General features: G+C 33.5%; 1 protein-coding gene across 6 annotated transcripts in view; it reads right to left on the bottom strand.

Moving 5' to 3' along the window:
• Positions 1-333: 333 nt before the first annotated feature.
• The window catches only part of Epac (Exchange protein directly activated by cAMP), a 106,207-nt gene continuing 86,437 nt past the window's right edge, over positions 334-20,103 (bottom strand). For 4 of the 6 annotated variants that reach the window (XM_070643273.1, XM_070643270.1, XM_070643274.1 and 1 more), the window contains 7 exons: positions 19,078-19,402; positions 16,867-17,074; positions 16,261-16,691; positions 2,485-2,618; positions 1,463-1,633; positions 1,019-1,197; positions 334-939 (listed from right to left, as the gene is read on the bottom strand). In XM_070643273.1, coding sequence (XP_070499374.1) covers positions 818-939; positions 1,019-1,197; positions 1,463-1,633; positions 2,485-2,618; positions 16,261-16,691; positions 16,867-17,074; positions 19,078-19,402 — 1,570 coding nt within the window. In that variant the 3' untranslated portion in view covers positions 334-817. The remainder of the gene's footprint in view (positions 940-1,018; positions 1,198-1,462; positions 1,634-2,484; positions 2,619-16,260; positions 16,692-16,866; positions 17,075-19,077; positions 19,403-20,103) is intronic. The other 2 variants (XM_070643276.1, XM_070643275.1) reach the window with 1 other exon arrangement.

The raw sequence follows: 20,103 nt of genomic DNA, 5'->3' as shown, positions 1-20,103 counted from the left end.
TAGAAAATTTTCAAAAATTTGAGGTTAGGAATTTCTAAAATTTCAAAAATTTAAGTTTAGGATTTCCCAAAATATCAAAACTTTAAGGTTAGGATTTCCCAAAATTTCAAAAACTTAAGGTTAGAATTTCCCAAATTATCAAAACTTTAAGGTTAGGATTTCCCAAAATTTCAAAAACTTGAGGTAAGAATTTCCTAAAATTTCATAAAATTTGAGGTTAAGATTTTCCAAAATTTCAAAAAATTTGAGGTAAGAATTTCCTAAAATTTCATAAAATTTGAGGTTAAGATTTTCCAAAATTTCAAAAAATTTGAGGTTAAGAATTTCTTAAAATTCAAAAATTTGAGGTTAGAATTTTCTAACTATTCCAACACAAAATCACTTCCAATTCTTCCAAAATATAAGCAATTCTGCCAGCTAACCTAATAAAAATATGCAGACATGAACCCCTCAAATCCAAGCTACTCTGCGATAAAATTATCATACACACATCGTATATCCATGCCTATCTTGTGCCTTTATTTCATATTATTTTCGAGGAACATCAAAGTCATAAAATAGAAAATGAGAATTTTTTTCACTTAACTATTGATTCAATTTATGATCCATTCCGTTACAAACAATCTTTTGTTGTTGTTGTGAGATGCAATAAATATTCTTCTTGATTCTACTTACTACGTCATATCATATGTACATCATAAGAATTGGTTTTTGTCTCATCAATATTGGTACATAAAAACAAATAAATCAATTCCGATTTCATGTCACAAATGGAATTGAATATGATAATAATTATTATTAAAATTTGATCATCATCTTATCTCGGCTCAACCTTTTTCGACATATTATTGAGGGTCTTTTGACAATCAATTGCACGGAAGCTACTTATATATGAACGAATTTGTGAGTCATTGTTCTTTGGTGAGGGTGGATCGAGTACTGTATGGATGGATGAGAAGAACAAATGATTGCATTTAGATAATAGAAGTCAATTGTACAATTGTTAATGTTAACTCACCCAAGTGCCTTGAACGACAAAACCTTACAGCTCTCATTGTTGACGCCATCATATGCATCTTCTCGAAATTAACTAGTCCGTCTACACTCGTTTTATTACCTTCATGTGCAAATGTCATATCTTTTAGTAATAATGGCATAAATGGAATCACTGGCGGTTGTAATTTTCCTACCGACATTCTGTATATTGTGGATTGAGAATGAGAACGGAAAAAAAGAGATGAGGGGATGAAACTTGTTGAAGTTGATCATTTAAAATTCAAATTTTTCTCACAAACTAAGGCTTTTGACTTTTTTTTATAAAATGGAAATATTTCCATAAAATGTTATAAAAATGCTAAGTGCTTTAGTATGTGAATGAGGGGAGGAAACAGCTTCATATATAATTCACATCTCAAACAAATTCAAGAGTCTTATTTAAAATTAGACTTCTTTTGTTGCTTACCTGTAAGCTCTGTGATTTCGACTCGGATCTATAAGTGCCTCAAACTCTGTAAAGAGTTTACGAAATTTTGATGGTAATTTATCCCACGTTGATAAGAGTCTAGATACAGCACAATTTGACATTCCCATCACAATTGCGAAGAATGCATTAAGATTTTGGTATTCCTTACAACTAAACGGAGAAGATGGGGAGGGAATTATTGAAATTGGTAATGAGCAAGGTGTGGAAACTATGGGTTAACTCTGAAAAATCTGGGGATGAGCATATATGCAAGATACACTCGTACGGCACATCATGTTTTCTTTGAAGGAAGCTGCTACTTGATATTAGTTAGAAGTTCCCAGACAAAAGCTAGTGATAGAAGCAGCTTTAGGCGTCATCTGATGAATATCATGTTCACTAGGGCACCGGTAAGTCGCTGTATTGATAGGAAGACACAACGATGCCCTGAAGACTCCTTGGTGACTGATTTCGACCCATTTTTACGGCATTAAATGTCGATCGTCGCAATTCCACATGTTCGAGAAAGGTCGAGTGTACTTTGTGAATCTTGCAATCGCTAACTGATCATATACATCATCCTAAATGAGTCTCCGTAAAGTGTGCGAATGCGGAACATATGCAGTCACGTACTGCACCTAGCCTAACCACATCATGTACCAACCTCACCTTCTTGCGGTGGAGACTGTCAATCCAAGCCACATAATGGGGCGGAATCAGACGAGGCTCTGGTTTTCTAGGCATGTCTGGATGTCTTAGCTGGCAGCCCCAGCTCCAGAATAGGTTACGTCACGCTTGTAACGTTACTAACCAAAACCAATTTACAACTGAAACGTTAACAAATAAAAACTACACTTGAGCATGCCCGATTTTGTGACCATACCCATGGCTATGAAGTCTATGCTCCTTGTCTGTTCAAGAGATTCTTTCAAGCATTTTTTTAAGATTTTTCAGCATTAACCCAAAGTTTCCATAACTAGTAATAAGCAATAAATTCAAAAAATCAGCTATAATATACTTACTAAGCGGCAAGTTTGATATACTTTTTGAGAAGCGCTACACGTTTATTTAAATTTGATGCGGAGACAATTTCCGTCACGACCCAATACTGAATTTCATTGAAGCGTCGTATGAAAACGTCAAGATTACTCGTAATCTAAGCAAGAAAAGAAAAGAAAAAAAGGAAGAAAAATAGAGAATAAGAATTTCAATGAATAAGATCGGGACAGAGCCAGAGGAGAAGATAATAAGCTGATATTAATTTCACTTCACTTTCCTCAAGTTCAAAACGCTGTGAAACTTTTTTAATTATATTAAATTTTTTCTGCCTTTTTATGTCGCCCCGCTTGGGATGATTTTTCTTTTTTTTTCGCATTGCTGTATATTCTGTTACTTTATATTATATTATGGACGGAATTTTTTTACTGTTGAAAATATTTTATATGGACTATGGGAAAAATCTTTCATCAAAATTGTTCTCTTTCTTTTATTATCGAGGGATTACTTTTCTTTTGTATTTTTGAAGAGAAAGTTTGAATCTCTAACAAGGGATTGAAACCTTCAATTATGATTATCATCAATTATCGTCTCATTAAAAGTTTCGTCTCTCTTTTTTGTTATTTCGAGGGGATAATTCAAATTTATCACTGTTGAGGATTTTCATTATTTTACAAAACTTGATTTAAGCTCCGAAAATTTTATTAACGCTTATGAGTTTGAAATTTGAGAGGATCTGAAAGGATGAGTTGTGGCTTGTAATTAGTGAACGATTTGTTGGTTAGTTTGATACAAAAGAAGGATGAAGATTTACATACATTTTGCTGTAAATTTTAAGTAGTTTTCAATTGATTCATTCATATTAAAGCAATAGCTGTTGGCTTATGCAAGCGATAATTTGCTTATTACTATTTTGATACGCCTCAAATGAATTTTTTGCTAAATTGACATTAGTAAGTCGAAGTGGCTTAGTGGCGGAATTGTATAGTCCTTCGGTACTTATTGTCGTCCTCCCAATCATGGGTTCGAAACTCGGCCGAACATAACTTTCACTTGTCCTTTTTCGAATCCTATTCATAGGAATTGCGTTCTTTTATAGGCTACAGATGGATAATGTCATCAAAGAAGTGGGTTCTGTGCCCACTTCAAACTGTAAGGACTCCTGAGTGCTGAGTTTGGTGATCTTGACTCGTTAAATAAATATTTACCCATGAATCCCTAGCTCACCTATGGCACTAAATGAAAAGCTTTAGATTTTTTCCGACCAGCACAACATCACTACATCACCTTATTCACAACAAATCATTAAAATTCCCTGAAGGCTACTTAACGGCACCATAACTATTTTTATCCAGACCTGTCAATCAATTGGATATCCCACAACCCTTTGATCGCATTTAGCCCATAGTAAAACTTTAATTAAATATCGAATATTTTCCTGTCAAAATCATAATTATGTAAATTAATAACCGATATTATTTTCTATTATCATCTAATTAGTGCATCCAAAATTAACACCAATCAGTTCATTAAATTTCTCAGAATCAAAATTATAAATAAATTAGTTTACATAATTGAATTCTATTTAGTCAATTAGTTTAGATAATTTGTAATTATTATTAAACAATGGAATTGTGGTTTATGTTCAACAACTTTAAGAGTATGTAATCCTATTGTGTTACATATTTGAAATTTGTTAACTCATTATCACTTGGATTATTCGTGTATTTTATGTTTTATTTTTGTTGCTGTAGGAATTTTGTGTTGGAATTTTACTAAGAAGACATTTTGGAAGCGTTTTATTATGAAATTGTATGGATATTCAGTTATAATTGGCAGAATTCCAATGAAGACGTGAGTTCAGCTTTCGTGGAATTGAAACTTAAAAGGATTTTGGACAGCTGAGGAGATGTCTTTTCGGACTTTCTTAGTCCAGACTATTAAAATCCTGCCAACTCTAAACAACATCTGAAACTCAAAACGCTTGCGACACATAACTTCATTTGGTGACCATTTGGATTGGAAGCACTTTTGAGTATGCTCAGCTAGTATATTTAAGTAATGCAAGCTCTTCGCCTGTTAAGAAAGTCAACTCGACTACAAAATTTTGCATATACAATATTAGTCAATTTATGGTTCGCCCAGATGCGCAGGCATGCAGCAGGCCTGCAGTTTCTATTGTTCTAGATGCGCATCCAGATGCGCATCCAATTGCATCCAACTGCATCCATCTGAACTTTTTGTATGAAAATTTTTTTTATAAAAAATTATGAAAAATTGCATTTTTGAGAGTTTTTCACCGTCGTAATTGGGAAACTAAATCAAAAATAACATTTTCTACAATATTCTAACTTTATTTTTAAAATATTAAAAAAATGTAATTTTCCAGTGTTTTTCCAAGTTTTTCACCATTATATATGAAAATTAAGGGAAAACTAGCATTTTCAAAATTAATCATTATTATAATATGTGAATTCATGTGAAAAATTGTCATTTTCATAGTTTTCAAAGTATTTGGTTAAATTTTCAGATGCACTTGGATGCGCATCCAGATGCGCAGGCCTGCTGCAGGCCTGCAGTTTTCTGCATCTCTGCATCTATCTGCATCTAATTTTGGCGAACCCTAAGTCAATTTCAAGTTCTGCTCCCGAACAGCATACCGTGTTTTTTAGAGTACTGCTATGTTGCCGCATTTACGTTACGACGTACAACTGCTCTGAAGGCATTAGACGGAAAATTCCACCCCTTTTAAAGGCAAAAAATGCAGTCACTGTATTGTTTCGCTCGAAACTGAGACCAGATGTCTTAAATTTCCCCAAACATTCCATAATTGTAAATCTTGAATATTCAGTAGATCCCACTGCATTAAACAAACTTAAAACTTTTTTTCATCCTTTATCCCCATGAAGGTTACCACCTCTAGAGAATAATTAAATAATGAAAATTATGATAACGAAGAAAAAAAAGGAGTCAGAACAAAAAAGGGACAAAATATAAAAAGTAAGGCTTAAAAAGTATAAGACAGGGCAAAGTAAAGAAGATTGAAAAGATAATTATGAGTTTTCAATATCACTTTCTCTTTTATAGCCACTCGCTTCCTTTTATTATCGATCTAACAAAAGTTTTACTTTTACAGCCTCTTCATTTTATGCGGTGACGCATTGTCCATTATCTACTCAAACTTTGTATTTAAGATGATTTTCTGTTTTTATTTATTTTTACATCCTGTCCATAAAAGAAAGCATTTTGATTGCTAATGAATGTTAGATTTATGCCATAAATCGACTAAAAGTATGAAAAATATATACAGCACATTGTAATCGGTGAGAATTTTATGATGCATGAATTAGAAGTGTCATAACTTTACGACGTTCTATTCATATATCTATGTTAAAGCATAAAAGGTATAAGGTGAAGTTAAAATGCTGTTTTAAGCATTATGTGAAGGATATAAAACTTTCTTTTATGCATGACAGCATGTATGTTTATGTATGATGGGTTGGGGTGGAAAGAAAGAAAAAAAAAAATTCATGTACGCGACAAAGGAGAGGATAAAAGCATAAATTGAAAAACAATCTACGTGTGGAACATGATAAAGAGAATTTTGTGATGCCGTCAATGTTGATGTTTTATTAGAAAAGTTAAAAGCGGATAAAGTCAGTGATGAATCAAAAGCATTAAGTTGTTTTTTGAACCAATTTTTTGAGTGGATTTGTTGATATTCTTGTGCAGTTTGTCATCTTTGTCAACTAGTTTTATTTTGTTGTGGACATACGTGTGAATCTAGTGGGGGTAAACGGGCATAAAGAGGTCGGATACTAATGATTAGGAGGAAATTATTGAACCATTCTAGAGCTGATAAGTCATACTAGGAGATGTGTTTTGGTAAGGTATGATATTTGGACTGTTTAGTTTGGGGCAGAGCTCGAAGTCGACTCAGATTTTGTATGTAAAACTGACTCGAATCGGCTTAACTTCATACAAAATCCAAGTTAACTTCGAGCTCTATCCCAAGGTTAACTATAAAACTAAGCTCTGGCTTTGGATATACAACACCAGAAAGTGTCACTAAAATACATTTGATTTGTACCTTTAAGTCATACTCTTGGAGAAGAAGGTTTAAACTTGAATCAAAGAACTGTCCCATGACTTTCGATTTTCAAGGACATATGGGTATAAGGGGTCAAAACAAGCATCTTCTGGCCGACATGATTCTGGAGAATCCGACGTAACTCTTGGATATCTGACACACTGGCATTATCCCCAAGTATTCTCCATGTCTGTTATAAGGTGGGGAGAAATACTATTTCATCCCATTTGTCCGACATACGGGAATGAAGGTAAAATCAGAATTTTTGATGAGTTGACATCATTAGTTGACCAATTCGTGTGCGTACCTTCATATTACAATCCATTCAAAACCTCCCTACTAGCTATTTTATCATCCCATTCATTATGCTCTTTGCATCGCAATCCAATCAACAGCAACATAAAGCCAAAAGGAATATAGAAAAATGCTTCATGTAATTTCATAATGAACATATCTTTTTCTGTTTATCCACATCATAATTTATGCATGTACACAATATGCTTATAAAGAACAAATAATAAATCCCAACATAATTCAACAAGACAATGTAAAGTGCAAATTATAATAATTTTATTAAGCTATTATGAACAAAAAAAAAAAGGAAAAAAAAGTATGAAGAATGGAAAGAAAAAGTTTTGTCTTGTGTTGTATGCGGTTAGCTAAGGTTGAAAAGTTTTATATCATGTTCAAATACGGAATGGATGGAAATCGTCAAGAGGAAGGAAAACCAACAGAGAGATATAATTTGATCCCAATTTAAAGAATAATATATACATATAGAGTCCAAAAAATAACGTAAACCAAGAAGAATGGAACTAACGACCAGAATGATCCCAAAAAAAAAAAAAGTTTTTAATTAAATTTGCCTTAAAACGTCCCTCGAAAAATTAAAAGCTTTACCATGCAGAGAAGGTCATGATGATCCTTAGACAAATTGTTTCCATTCATTAATGCTAATAATGTTGCCACCACGCATCGCATAAATTTATGTAATTTTTTTTGTGTCCTGTTCCTTTCTCGTCTTATAGTTTAAAAAGTCTAATTATGTTGGGTAACTCATTCGTTTAAATTTTCTCCCTTTTTTTGGAATTTTTTTTTGGGCTTTTAAATATGAATAAATAAATGGAATTTGTTGATGAGGAAATTAGACTTTCCACAATAAAGAGCGATTCTCATTCACTTGGAAACATTTTATAATCCCTTTTTTTAAATGAAATAATAGAATGTTGTTTATACTCTTTGTGCTTTTAATTGATGGTCTAGAACGCAGTTTTTAATGTGAAATTTAAGACCACTATAAACTCTGGTTCCAAAACTTAATAATATCTAAAAACAAGGCTTTAAATCAGTGTTGTTCAAACTTTTGGTGTCACGTCACACATTGGTGATAAGCCGCAACCGAAACCTAATTTACTTGTATGGGAATTAAGGAATCCGACATCTGACTAAGAAGCTGACCCAAATTCTGAGAAGTGTTTATCTTCTCGTAGTATCCGCAAATATCGCTGACGTCCGAGCTTTGTCCCGGGATAAGGACGATGAACAAAAGAAGCTCACCTCGTTAGACTACCTTATATGAAAGGTGGCAGCCCCACAATCAAACTTGGGATGACAAGGTTTACAACAGACCAATTGCGAAATCAACTTATACAAAGAAAGCAACATAAGGTTAAAAAGGGCAAGTGTACCGCGGTAACTGTACGGCTAGTGAAGTAAGCAACTAAGTACCGCTGTAAACAGTTTCGACAAAACTGCTTGAAAACTCAAATCGGTCATCAGACTGATGTGCTTTTTCTGTTTACTAGCCTGTCAACCAGAATAAAAGCTAGCCAACAAAATGTACTTCAAAGACTTTTAGACAACGCTTTCAAAAAAATAATAAAATATTCAATAATATCCGTTTAAAATAAACTCTGCTGGAAGTAAAACCTTAATAAAAAATTCAAAAAAATCATAAACATCATCCCACCGAATCCCAAGCTTTCAATTAGTCAAGCACACTTAAGCACCAAATACTCAACGAACTCTATCAAGTTCCTATTAATTTCAAAAAAACAAAAAAATCCTCAAGCTAACAATTGCGGTTGTTACTTTACAAAAGCTTATGATTCGCTTCACTTTAGACAGTTTCTCTTATTCTTTCCTTATTTCATTGTTTTCTATTATTTCCATTCACCGCCACCACTTGTAAAAGCATAAAATGCATCCATCCCGACGTTAAAAAAGAAACAATTTTATTGTTGCATTGCATTTTCAGTTTAAAATCCTTTTCATTTTCCATTCTGGATTTCTGTTTTTGTTTCTTTGTTTTCATTTGCTTTAAGGCACAAACTCTTCTTGCTACTTTTGCTTAACATCAGCTAAAAAAGTATTTCTTTTTTTTTATTCCTGCTCCCTCGCCCAGAAGTAATTTAGTAATGTCAGTATCGCATTCATCTAGGAAGCAATTTATTCTCCATGATGAAACGACTGGATAAAGGAGAACAGCAGCAAAAAAAATTCATAACATATGTATTATAAAGATGGAAGTCAAGGGATGAAGATATAAATTGGAAGGGAGTTTTGAAGTGGACTTGAACGAGTGAAAATCGAATGGATTGTTGGATAGTTAGATGGGATGTTGGTGAATTTAGTGTAAATTGATGATTTGAGATGAATGAATTTTTTATGGCTTTTGTTAATGGAGTTTTTTATGAACGATTGAAGGAAGAAGAGCAACTGGTGGCGATGTGTTGTCAGTATCATCAATCAATTGGCAATAACTGAACCATTTACAGGAATTTTTTTTTTGATATTGAGAAGAATTGTGCAGAATACAGTCAAGAAGCTTTCTTTAGCTTCATCAATTTTCATGAACCTTCATTTCCATAGATTAGTATGACTTTTCCTGGAGACAGAAGCTACCTAGGTGTCATGTGCTTAGCGACTTTACTATAAAAGAAGAGGTCGTACGTAAGAGTATATAAGGAGTCATGCTGACTCGAATTGACTTTTTCATACACAAAAATAGTCGACTTACAGCTCTGCTCAAAAGTCACGTCCCGAGCATCACAATGTAGTTTTTAAGACGCCGCTATGTCGCAGTATTATCGGCAAAAAGTGAGAATGTCCTGATTACTACGAGAAAGCTGATTTTCACCATTTTTATCTTCATACGAAAGTTTAACATCAATGGTCAAAGCACATTCAATCCAGAACCCCTTATATCTAAAAACGAATTTAATGTAGCTTGATATTCTTAAAATTTAATGCATCCTTATTAAATCATCTCTGAGTTTCAGATCAACGACAACATGTCCCTGGATGTTCTCCCCAAATTTTCCAGGAATTCCCCTCAACTTCCAAATCCATAAATGGATCCAACAAACATTCACACCAACAACTCCATCTCCAATAGAAAAAGTTGTTGATAGTTTCATGATGATACATTTTTTTCTATACTTTTCATCTCGTTCTCCATCATCATTATTATGTTTTTTTCTTCTTTACATTCACTCCACAGTCTGCCCACCCCAACTCATTCTGTTCAAGTGCCAAAAGGAAACTTTCGCCATATGTAGTCCTTTTTCATTTGCTTCATAAAAAATTCACAATGTTGTTGTTCGATAGATGGAGATAAAAATAAAAAAAGTATTAAGAGAAGTGGAAAACTTATTCGTTGTAGATATTGTGTGATTCAGCGGGCTAAAAGTTGGCTGGAAAAAAAAGTTTTGTGTTAAGGATTTCACACTTGTGAGTTCAATTTTTTCTTGAAAAAGTGCTTTTGTAAAGAATTTCTTGTACGTTTAACGTCTTAAGCTGTGTTATCTGATATGAGCCTTTGTAAAAGTTCCTAAATGTAACATGGCAGCTTTTGACTTCGCTTAAGCACTCCCTAGACTTCAAAAGTTCTTACTTCTTAGGAAGTTTGGCAGCAAACTCAAATCTATACAAGTTTCCTTATGCTCAAAGTCGACTTATACTAGACATGGTGTAGAGTTCCCTCGTCAATCACCAAATCCTTGTAATAACCTAGAATTTTACTATGATTATTTAAGCTAGACAGCAGGGATTGATTTCTCCGGTGAAGGAAATGTATTGGTGGACCATTGGTACGGCACAGACAGACTACTTTGCCATATTTGGCACACCATTGCACTGTACAGTGATGTATCTATTCTGTACCGTACCACATCATATCATCACCGAAAAAATAGGCCTTAGCTTCAATACCTGATTATTAAAGAGCTATTTAGACATTTAATTGTCATGAATTTTATCTTCATCTACAAACTATCATTTCCGCATATTTAATGGGTGTCTCATATCCACAACATCTCCATCTTCCTTCAATTCATTTTAAATGCATAATTATCATCAAAAACATGAGAACCTTCAACAAACTATCGCACATTAAAGCACATCCTCCATAAAAATCGATACATATCTTCATCCTAATGAAGATTGACTTGATAAGCTATAAGAAATCCATACCTCAACCTCATGAATGCTTAATAAGCTTGAACTCAATTAGGCTCAATTAATAAAAGCATCACATATGCTAATACATTAATAGATAGACACAGCATTTATATATAAGCTCAAGTGTCTACCATTTACGTATAAACTGTAATATCAGTGATGAGACATAGCTGAAAAAAACTTTTTTTTTTCTTTCATTCTTGTTGATAGTCTCATCAAATGTCTTAATAGAGTGACTAGAGGGGAAAAGTTTTTCATGTTCCTATCAGAATTTTTTCATCTTCCTTTATTCCATGTCGCAAGACGACGAAATAAACCATAAGCACATTAAGATGAGAAGGAGAAAAGCAGCAAAAAAGTTCAAACTCAGTCCAATGGAAACTTAAAAAAAACACAGATAGGAAGGAGCTTTAAAAAACAAAAGTGTAAATTGTTTGAGAAACTTTTACTGTCCGGAACATGTCTGTGCTTTACATCCATTGAAATTAATTTGAGTGAAACAAATTTTCTTTTTCTAGTAAAACAAAGCGAAAAGTTTAAAAGCAAACATGTTCAGTCATTGTTACTGATTTTAAATGCAAACAGTAGTAGGAAGCACACAAAGGAACTGCAGAATCAAAAACAAAAAAATATTCTATTGACCATAACTTGGTTAAAATGATTGACCTTTTTGGTTCACTTCATAACAAATTCATATTATGAGTGTCTGGCGAGAAAACCTTACGCTATATGCTATAAAAGAGGAAGAAAGTTTTTCCTTTATTGTTATTATTTCGATGATGCGCAACAATTTTTTTTTCGCTTCCGCCACAATAAATACTTTTCTCATCATTGTTGCTGTGCTGTTCATTTCATTCTTGTTATTCTTGCATTGTATACAAAGTATGTAGATTGATATGAAGAAAATTTCATTTATTTTTTGGGGAATTCCATTACTGATCACAAATACCATGGTTATGTCTTCAACTTTGAACAAGAATGGCATTTGCTTGTCTGGCTTCCGGTCGAGGTAAAACTATTCTCATGCAACATGTTTTGCCTACATACGAGCCTGTTTACCATTAAATGGTTGAGTCGACGGAGTTTTTACTTGACTTATTGTGCGTTTCGATAAAGAGACGGCAAGACAAGACCTAGTCTTACACAACTAGACAAATCCGGACTCCAAAAGTCCAAAAAAGTGCCTGCAATAGAGTTCGGATTCCACTATTTTAGAGATCCTGGACTCCAGTGAGGCGCCTCAACAACTGAGTCCTGAAATTTCTGATCTAGAACATTAATTATCCTTAGAGCTACACATTCAATTAGTCCAGTCAAAACCTGTCCATTCAATGTTGCTTTTGGTGTAAAATCGCACAAATTTCAATTCTATAAAGTATCATGAAGCTATAGATCATTCCTCATCTGTACCTCCTTAATATATAACATCATATCTGAATAATTCCACATTTTCTACATATCCACAAAACACTCTGTCTCATGAAATATGTTGAAAGAAAAATTACTCCACATTTATATTATATCCATAAAAATTCATCCACATGCAGACATTTATTTGATTTCAAGATTCTTAATAGGAAAAATAGGGATATAAATATGGAAGGGATTTTTATTTTGATAGTCCATACTACTGCTGTCAAAACTTTTTGTGAAGATGGGCTTATCATGACGTAAACATAAGTTAAGGGGAGTATTTTATGACCTGATGTTGGCATCGCTGAGAGTTCATCATAAATTTCGAAAATAGTTCTGAATTATTGGAGTTGGGAACTGAATTGTCTGGATTTGCTGACGGTATCTAGTATCAGGATTGGCCAAGCATCAAACAAATGACAGAGCTAGACATGAATTTTGTATAAAGTTGACTAGACTTGACTAGAATTTTTCATACGAACTCAAGTCCAGCCAAATATGCCATTTCATCCATAATCATCCCATTCGGACAAGAATCTGCAACAATACCTATATACAAAGTCCTTCAATCTTTCACATCACATCCAAAAAACTCAATTTACGAGAGTTGCACAACCTCTATCACATAGACAAGCACGAGAAAGTATATGATGTATATTCAATAAGTCTACATGCCGACATGCTGAACAATTCATAATCCAATAATGTGTATGAATTATTCATTGATATTTGCATGTATAAAGAAAAATGGAAAAATATGTAAAAGGGCTGTATTTATATGCGAATATGTCTTCATTATTACTTTTTATTGTGCCAGACACGAAAATTTTTACTCGAAAAAAAAAGTCGAGCACAAAGTATGAATGGAAGTAAGAAAAAAATTAATTCAGCTGCGACACAAAAGAAAATGAATTCATAAATCATTTCGTGATAACTTTTCTCAATCTCAATCCCGCATTTAAAGCCAAGATTGTGACGTAAAAGACAAGTTTTAAGAATGGAAGAGATTCTTAATTTAATTTAAATTCATTTCCTTACTTCATACATTTTAATCAAAAATTGTCATCATCATAATGATTATGTATTAAGTTATGTTAATCTTATTATGCTTACCACCTCTCGTTGCTCTATTCGCTTTATTGTGTATATTTATATACAAAAGCATAGTTCCTCATAAATCTTATTAACTTCTTCCTCTGCTTCTCTAACATAATTTTCTAAATTAAAATTTGCATTTTCATGAACCGAGATGGAAAATCCTTTCAATTGTGTCCAATGAATTTAATGAAAGCACGTAACTAATGCTTTTAAAAAAAAAAAAACTTTTATTTCGCAGGATGTAACCCAAATAAATAAATTAGCGACTGTTGCTTCCTTCCTTATAACATGCTTCACAATATACATGTAAGGCGCACTCGAGTAGCGTAAAATTATTGTTATTGTTATTATTTGCTCAACAATATCCACTCGCTCTCTCTTTTGTGTCGCCCCAACAGTCTGTAAAACACACTTTATTTCAGGTGCTTTGCTTTAAATTGTACGATATCATTGTCTGGGTGTGCCAATAGGATGTAATTTATTCATTTGATAATCTTTTGAAGGAAAAGTCAGCTAGAATCAATTGGATTCTATATGAAAATTATGAGCTTTCAGACTCAACCTAGACACATCCCTGATCTGCATATATCCCTAACAGGCAAACAGCATGTTCTCAAGAGTTTCCACTAGTTAACTGCACTAGTTGAGTGAGCTCACAAGTATTGTTTACAGTTTAATCGGCTGTTAGTACGCTCATTGTCTGCTAGGTTACAGTAGCTCATGGGACAAGACCGAAAAGTTCCTGGATTGGATGTGTTGATAATAACGCTAGAGATCTCAATATCCCGAATTGGCAGAAATTACTGAAAGATAGAATTGTCTACAGACGTTCTCTAAACGCGGCAATTGTCCTCGATGCGCCCCAGCTAAGGAAGGATATATGTAATTATGAGACCAGACACATGACCAAATTGGCCTAAGATCCTTCAGTAGATATCTATTGGTTCTTGGTTTTATCCCTCCTTTGAAGACGTACAACCAATGCATTAACAACAATAAAGCTTACTGGCACACCACATCCATCTCAGAATAAGAAGAATACAGGTCACAATACAATTTGATTTAATAGTAAGAGATTATTTACGGGAAAAAGGCCTCGCACAATGCACACACAACAATAACTTATTTATGTTCAATTTCATTCATGAGCACCGTTTGCGAACATTTATTTCACGTTTACCTACATCTAGCTCAGAAAAAAGAAATCAGTATAAATTTAAAAGGATGTTTATTTTTCTCTATTCTATTGTGTTTTATTTCCAGCATAAACTTTAATGGTTTAAAACTTTTAACGATTTTCTGTTACATTAAATTTGATTATTGCCTGCCATTTGTTTGAAATAAATGCCATAATGCCAGTCAGTTCGAGATTTTCGTATTGAAATGTCTGGGGTGGAATTGAATAGATTTATTCAGGATGGAATGAGGAAAGTTGACTTTTCCAATGCCTCATTAAATTTGTACGTTTTAACAATCCCAATAAAATTTTCTCGATATTATAAAATGATAAGGAGTTATGTCGAAGACAATCAAAAGTTTCTGACTTGAAATTCAATAGATGAAAAAAGAATATTTTATTAAGGAAATTGGAAAAGTTTTTTGACCAACAATTCTTGTCTTTTGTAGAACATCGTTTACAGATTAAATTGATGGCTTTGAAAAGTCAATGGGATGTGTCAATTGAAATTGGGATTCATGTCTTATTGTCTTATTGGAAAATGAGCAGAAGGAAATTTGTCAGAAATAATTAAGTAATTAATGTTCATTGTGCTTTTGAGAGCCTTTGTTGCGTTCTCAAAACTGTAAGTTAGACTTTCTAGTGATATTTTATGGCTATTTAATGGTAGTGAGTGACCTATCGGCTCTAATTTCTCTCTTTAGGTTTCTAAAGTTGTGCAAAGTTTGGGATTCAGTAATCCGAACAGCAAGAAGTGCTCACTAGGGCACCTCTACGACACTGTTTTAATGTCAAGACACGAAGATGCCCTGAAAGCACCGTAGCAAGTGATTAAGAAGCGATAAATGCGGTTCTCCACTTTATGCTATCAATGGTGTGTTGGGATTAACCGTCATTGTTATTTGGTGCATCAATTAGATGAATCTACAAGGGAAACGACGATTAAATGCTTTAAAAGCTACGTGACGCAGAGCAGTGAAGAAAAAATGTCAGCTAAATGTGCTAACTGACAATTTGAGCAAACTAGGTGGCAGAGCATGCAACAGAGTCAAGTGGAAAGCCTTCAGTTATAGCCAAAGCTCCACATAAGAGCATGGTTGCAGTAAGAAAGTAAGTAAGCCAATTTGATGCTTCTAAAGAGAACCTTGAGCATTTTCCATCGAAATGAGAATTGTGACCTACAATCTCCTTGATTCCCCCTGGACTCTATATCCCTTTGTGTCAATTTTTTATAAAAGCTCCTCAAAAAACCACAAATTTCTACAAAAGCCATCACGTAAATTAGATTCTATCAACCACCACAGTATTTATAATCCTCAATCAGTTTTCCAATTTCCAGTTCTCAAAAATCTCTTTTCATCTTCCCCCAAAGTATTATCATTTTTCCTTTGTATCATCCTCTTTTTTCTAAAATTAAAGCCAATTGCTTGATTACACTCTACTCTCATGGCAATAAATCCCCTCTTTGTAATTTTGTCGCTTCATTAAAAAAAGGTGGAATGGAGTCGAGCGAAAAAAGGCAGAAAAAAAAGATCGAATCAAATTTCAATTGAAAACACTCACCTTATTGAAATGATGTCTACCGAATGTATGATATAAAAGCTCATACTCATGCACAGCCCAAAATAAATCCCAATCAAATAATGTCATATGATAAGCCAAGTCTTTTGTTGGTAATGCTTCAACATCCATTTCTAAACCGTCTGTTGGTCCTTCTTGTTCAGGCAGAGGCGTTAAAGCATCTAAATGATCCTTTGGTGATATAAAGATTCGTCCATTAAGTGACAATGTTGTGGGAATGCTCAAGTCATTGTCCTTAAAAACGGTCCGTTCACCATTTGATTTTACTTCAACTAATACTAAATCTTCTGGTCCACGATTTGTTGTAATCTGTAGCTTGTCAGCTGCACAAATTTTTATCACTTCAGCGGTTGTGAAGATGGGAAAACGTAATGTACAAAAGGTATGATCAGCACAGTAGACACGAAAAATTACTGTTGAAACAAAAAAGAAGAGAAAAAAATTTACTCAGTTGCCAAAAAAAACAAGCAACAGTGAGGAAGATAGAGACATAGAAAGTGTAACAATCCGTGAAGCTATGCAGCCCGCAAAACACTAAGCTTCAATTACGAAGCGTTCACACACAACGAATGTACAATGTTTACTCACTGTCATCATCCATGCGAATAATTGTTCGAGTTGCTGTAACATTGCCACTAAACAGACATATAGGTTGACCATTTGGTGGTAATTTCCACTTTTGTCCCATATTTTGTTGTCGATCTTCCTGGTAACGTGACATTTGTGTTAACACATGATGAATTATTCCAGCTTCTTCTTGTAAGGCTGGATCCGACTCTACATCTGTTGCTATCTCCTGTAAGTATAAATAAATTGAAAAAAAAATTGATCAATCTCAAGTATGTCTGTTTGTATAAATATAAACGTGATTTTATATACATTAATAATTTTATGGCATAAAATTGTAAAATCAAATTTTGGTATAATGTGTTTAGCTTCAAAAAGGCAATATATGTATATGCCTTAATATAATCTTCTTAACAAGGAAATCGATTTACATCATCATACTTTCGTATTTTCTATTCAATTTCTTAAGGAGATGTAAAGCTAGTCGTATTAAAAAAAGGGATTCTCTGGCTTTTGTGTGCACTCCAATATGATCAATGGGAGAGATGACAATGAATAAGAAGAAGCAGGAATGAGGCTTCATTTCCATGTAATATCATAATCGTTAGTGGGGTTGAAGATCTAAAAATTGTCAAATAAATTGTTTCGACGGCAGCAGAAGCAACAGCGAAGAAAAATCAATATGCAAAAATCTTTCCGCAAATATTTTTTTTATGCCTACGATGCGGATGCGGGGGGAGATGACAAAAAAAAAATGGAAAATTGTTGAATTTTTATTGACTTCGTGAGTATATACGATGATAATAAATATTTTCATTCATCTATTCTTTTGCCATACATACATTTATATCCACAGATGCTTCCTCTCTCTTGTCGTGTCAATGATGACGCTGATGATTATGATGATGTGAATTTATATGTATATATTATACATGGTATGTAATATACCAGACACAAAAATTATGGAAGGGAAGTGAAATTGAAGAAGTAAAAAAATCAAAAATGTCAAATACGGAGGGTTCGGCAAGAATCTTGGAGATGAAAATAATAATGAGAAATTTTTATTTTTTGTGGGATCCATAAGAAGCTTTCTTTCCTTGGTTCAATATGTAATTGCTTTTTGACATTTATTTGAGAACAACATGCAGTGCCTATGGCAATAGCTCGTTAGATTTTTTTTTTGCACGAGGAAAACGTGTCTTTGTGTTCTTAAGAGGTTTAATCACGAGATGTAAATTGGATTGAAAAAGTGACGAGAGATCAAAAGTGCTTCTTGAAGGAGTAAAAAGAAGAAAAATTGAAAATTTGCAGATTCTTTTATGACACACTTAATGCCACAAAAAGACATTCTTAAGGCTTTGTCGATTATTTTTTCATTAAAGGTTCTGAAGCAGAATTGGCACAGTGGTGCTTAAGCTACCTTTAATAAACTAGACAAGAATGCTCGTGAGCATTGTTCTGAGCTTATTTTGCCCTTTGCCCTTTGAGTGTGTCCTCTCTTTGCACTCTAGGGTAAGGTACCTAATGATGTACATGTTACGTTCACTTAAGGCTCATACATTAATCTTAAGATTCCGAAATGAAGTCGAATCCAAGTATGGAGCAATTAATAAAGAATTTGCAAGTGAGAGAATAAAAAAATGCTGTCGATATGACCAGGATTTGCTAATGTTCACGACATTAAAGAATTAATGATCTTTAGTTCCGGTCGTCAAGCTATTTATGTAAAAGTCCAAAATACGACATAATGAACCAAAAGCTACATTGATTATTCAAAATAACCCTTCGCCTTCAATAACCCCAGATAGCACACAAAATTCCATCTCTGTACAGCAACTTCACCTCAATATTACCTCTACATAAAAAGCTCATGTCATCTCCAATATTTTCAATCTCACATAAAATTCTATGCTCTAAACCACTTATGGAATTTTTCAATTTTTTCCTAATGACTTCCCCTTTTTTTCCTTCGCTTGTAATCGTTTTGCCGCTCTTAAAATGCAACAGTTTGCCATTACGTACATGAAAATCTGTCGTGACCTATTAAAGTGCCTACGTGATATTCAATGGGAATTTATATCGAATAGTCTATTTTTAAACATTTTTGAGACCTCTTAAGGGTTGTTCAAATCTCCATAAAGTGACACTCATACAGCTCAAAAATTCAAAAGAGCACATTTTGTGGCTGTAGAATGATTGCCTTAAAGTTTGAAGCAAAGTTATTTTTCTTACCTCAATGAAATGTGCCGCGGCAGGATCCTCAAAAACCGCATGTCGAACAGCCATTACCCAACGTTGAATAAATTGTACGACACGTTTCTTACATGTTAATAAATAATCATAATCTTCAGGACTGTCAGCACCAGAATTATTTTCCAGTTCATTATGATAATGGCTAGCTAATTCATCGACTAATTGTGCAATTGGCATGAAAACAATGTGCGTCAATAAAAAATCATCTAAAAATGAATCATCATTTGGTCCCATTTGTACGCCTAATCTAGTATCTAATAAATGTTCAAGCATTTTTGGCGGCGTTCCCGACATCACAGTATACCTAAATAAGAAATAAGGAAATGAGTTGAAAATTAGTTTAAATTATAAATTAATTAGTGATGTTATAGGAAAGGACATTTCCATTTCAGCTCATTAATTTTCCTTTTTGCATGTTTATTACTGGTTCCGTATCTATAGCTGTATTAATTTTATATTTCAATTTACATATTTAATGTGATTAATATCAACCACCAATCAAGGCATCATTTTCATAATTAATGACATAAAATTTACAGCGATAAAAAAAATGCCTGTGTATTTAATAGCAATAATCCAATTAAACTCCTATTTAAATTTTATTTCAGGTCTCTATTTGTAATTATGATGATGTCAATTTGTTTTGGTATCCTTGGATATATTTTGTGGGATTTTCTTAATGAATGGCAATGTTCTTGTGTAGGATGAGTTAGAGATGCTGCGATCTAGTGGTATGTAGACTTTACCAGCCGGAAAAGAGATCACTTTTAGGTACCTTAGTGGTATTTCGGTACCACGAAAGCATGCACTTTATTTATTAGGGTACTTAAAGTGCCACGTTAATGGTAACGAAATCCAGAAGGTGTAGTCTGGGTTAGGCTTCCTTTAAGTATCTCTTAGTATATCTCTGGCAACTCTAAATGCAAGAATTCTATTGGGATCATTCATTTCATACATAACGCCCTCCAAGAAACCCACCATCCTCTAAGAGTGTTACGCAATAAG

Source organism: Chironomus tepperi, unplaced genomic scaffold, assembly GCF_022539635.2.
Source record: "Chironomus tepperi strain 1889 unplaced genomic scaffold, CSIRO-AGI_Ctep_v1 contig_309, whole genome shotgun sequence".
Classification (NCBI taxonomy): Eukaryota; Metazoa; Arthropoda; class Insecta; order Diptera; family Chironomidae; genus Chironomus; species Chironomus tepperi.
Note: the sequence above shows the minus strand (reverse complement) of the source record. Positions and strands in the feature narration are given on the sequence as shown.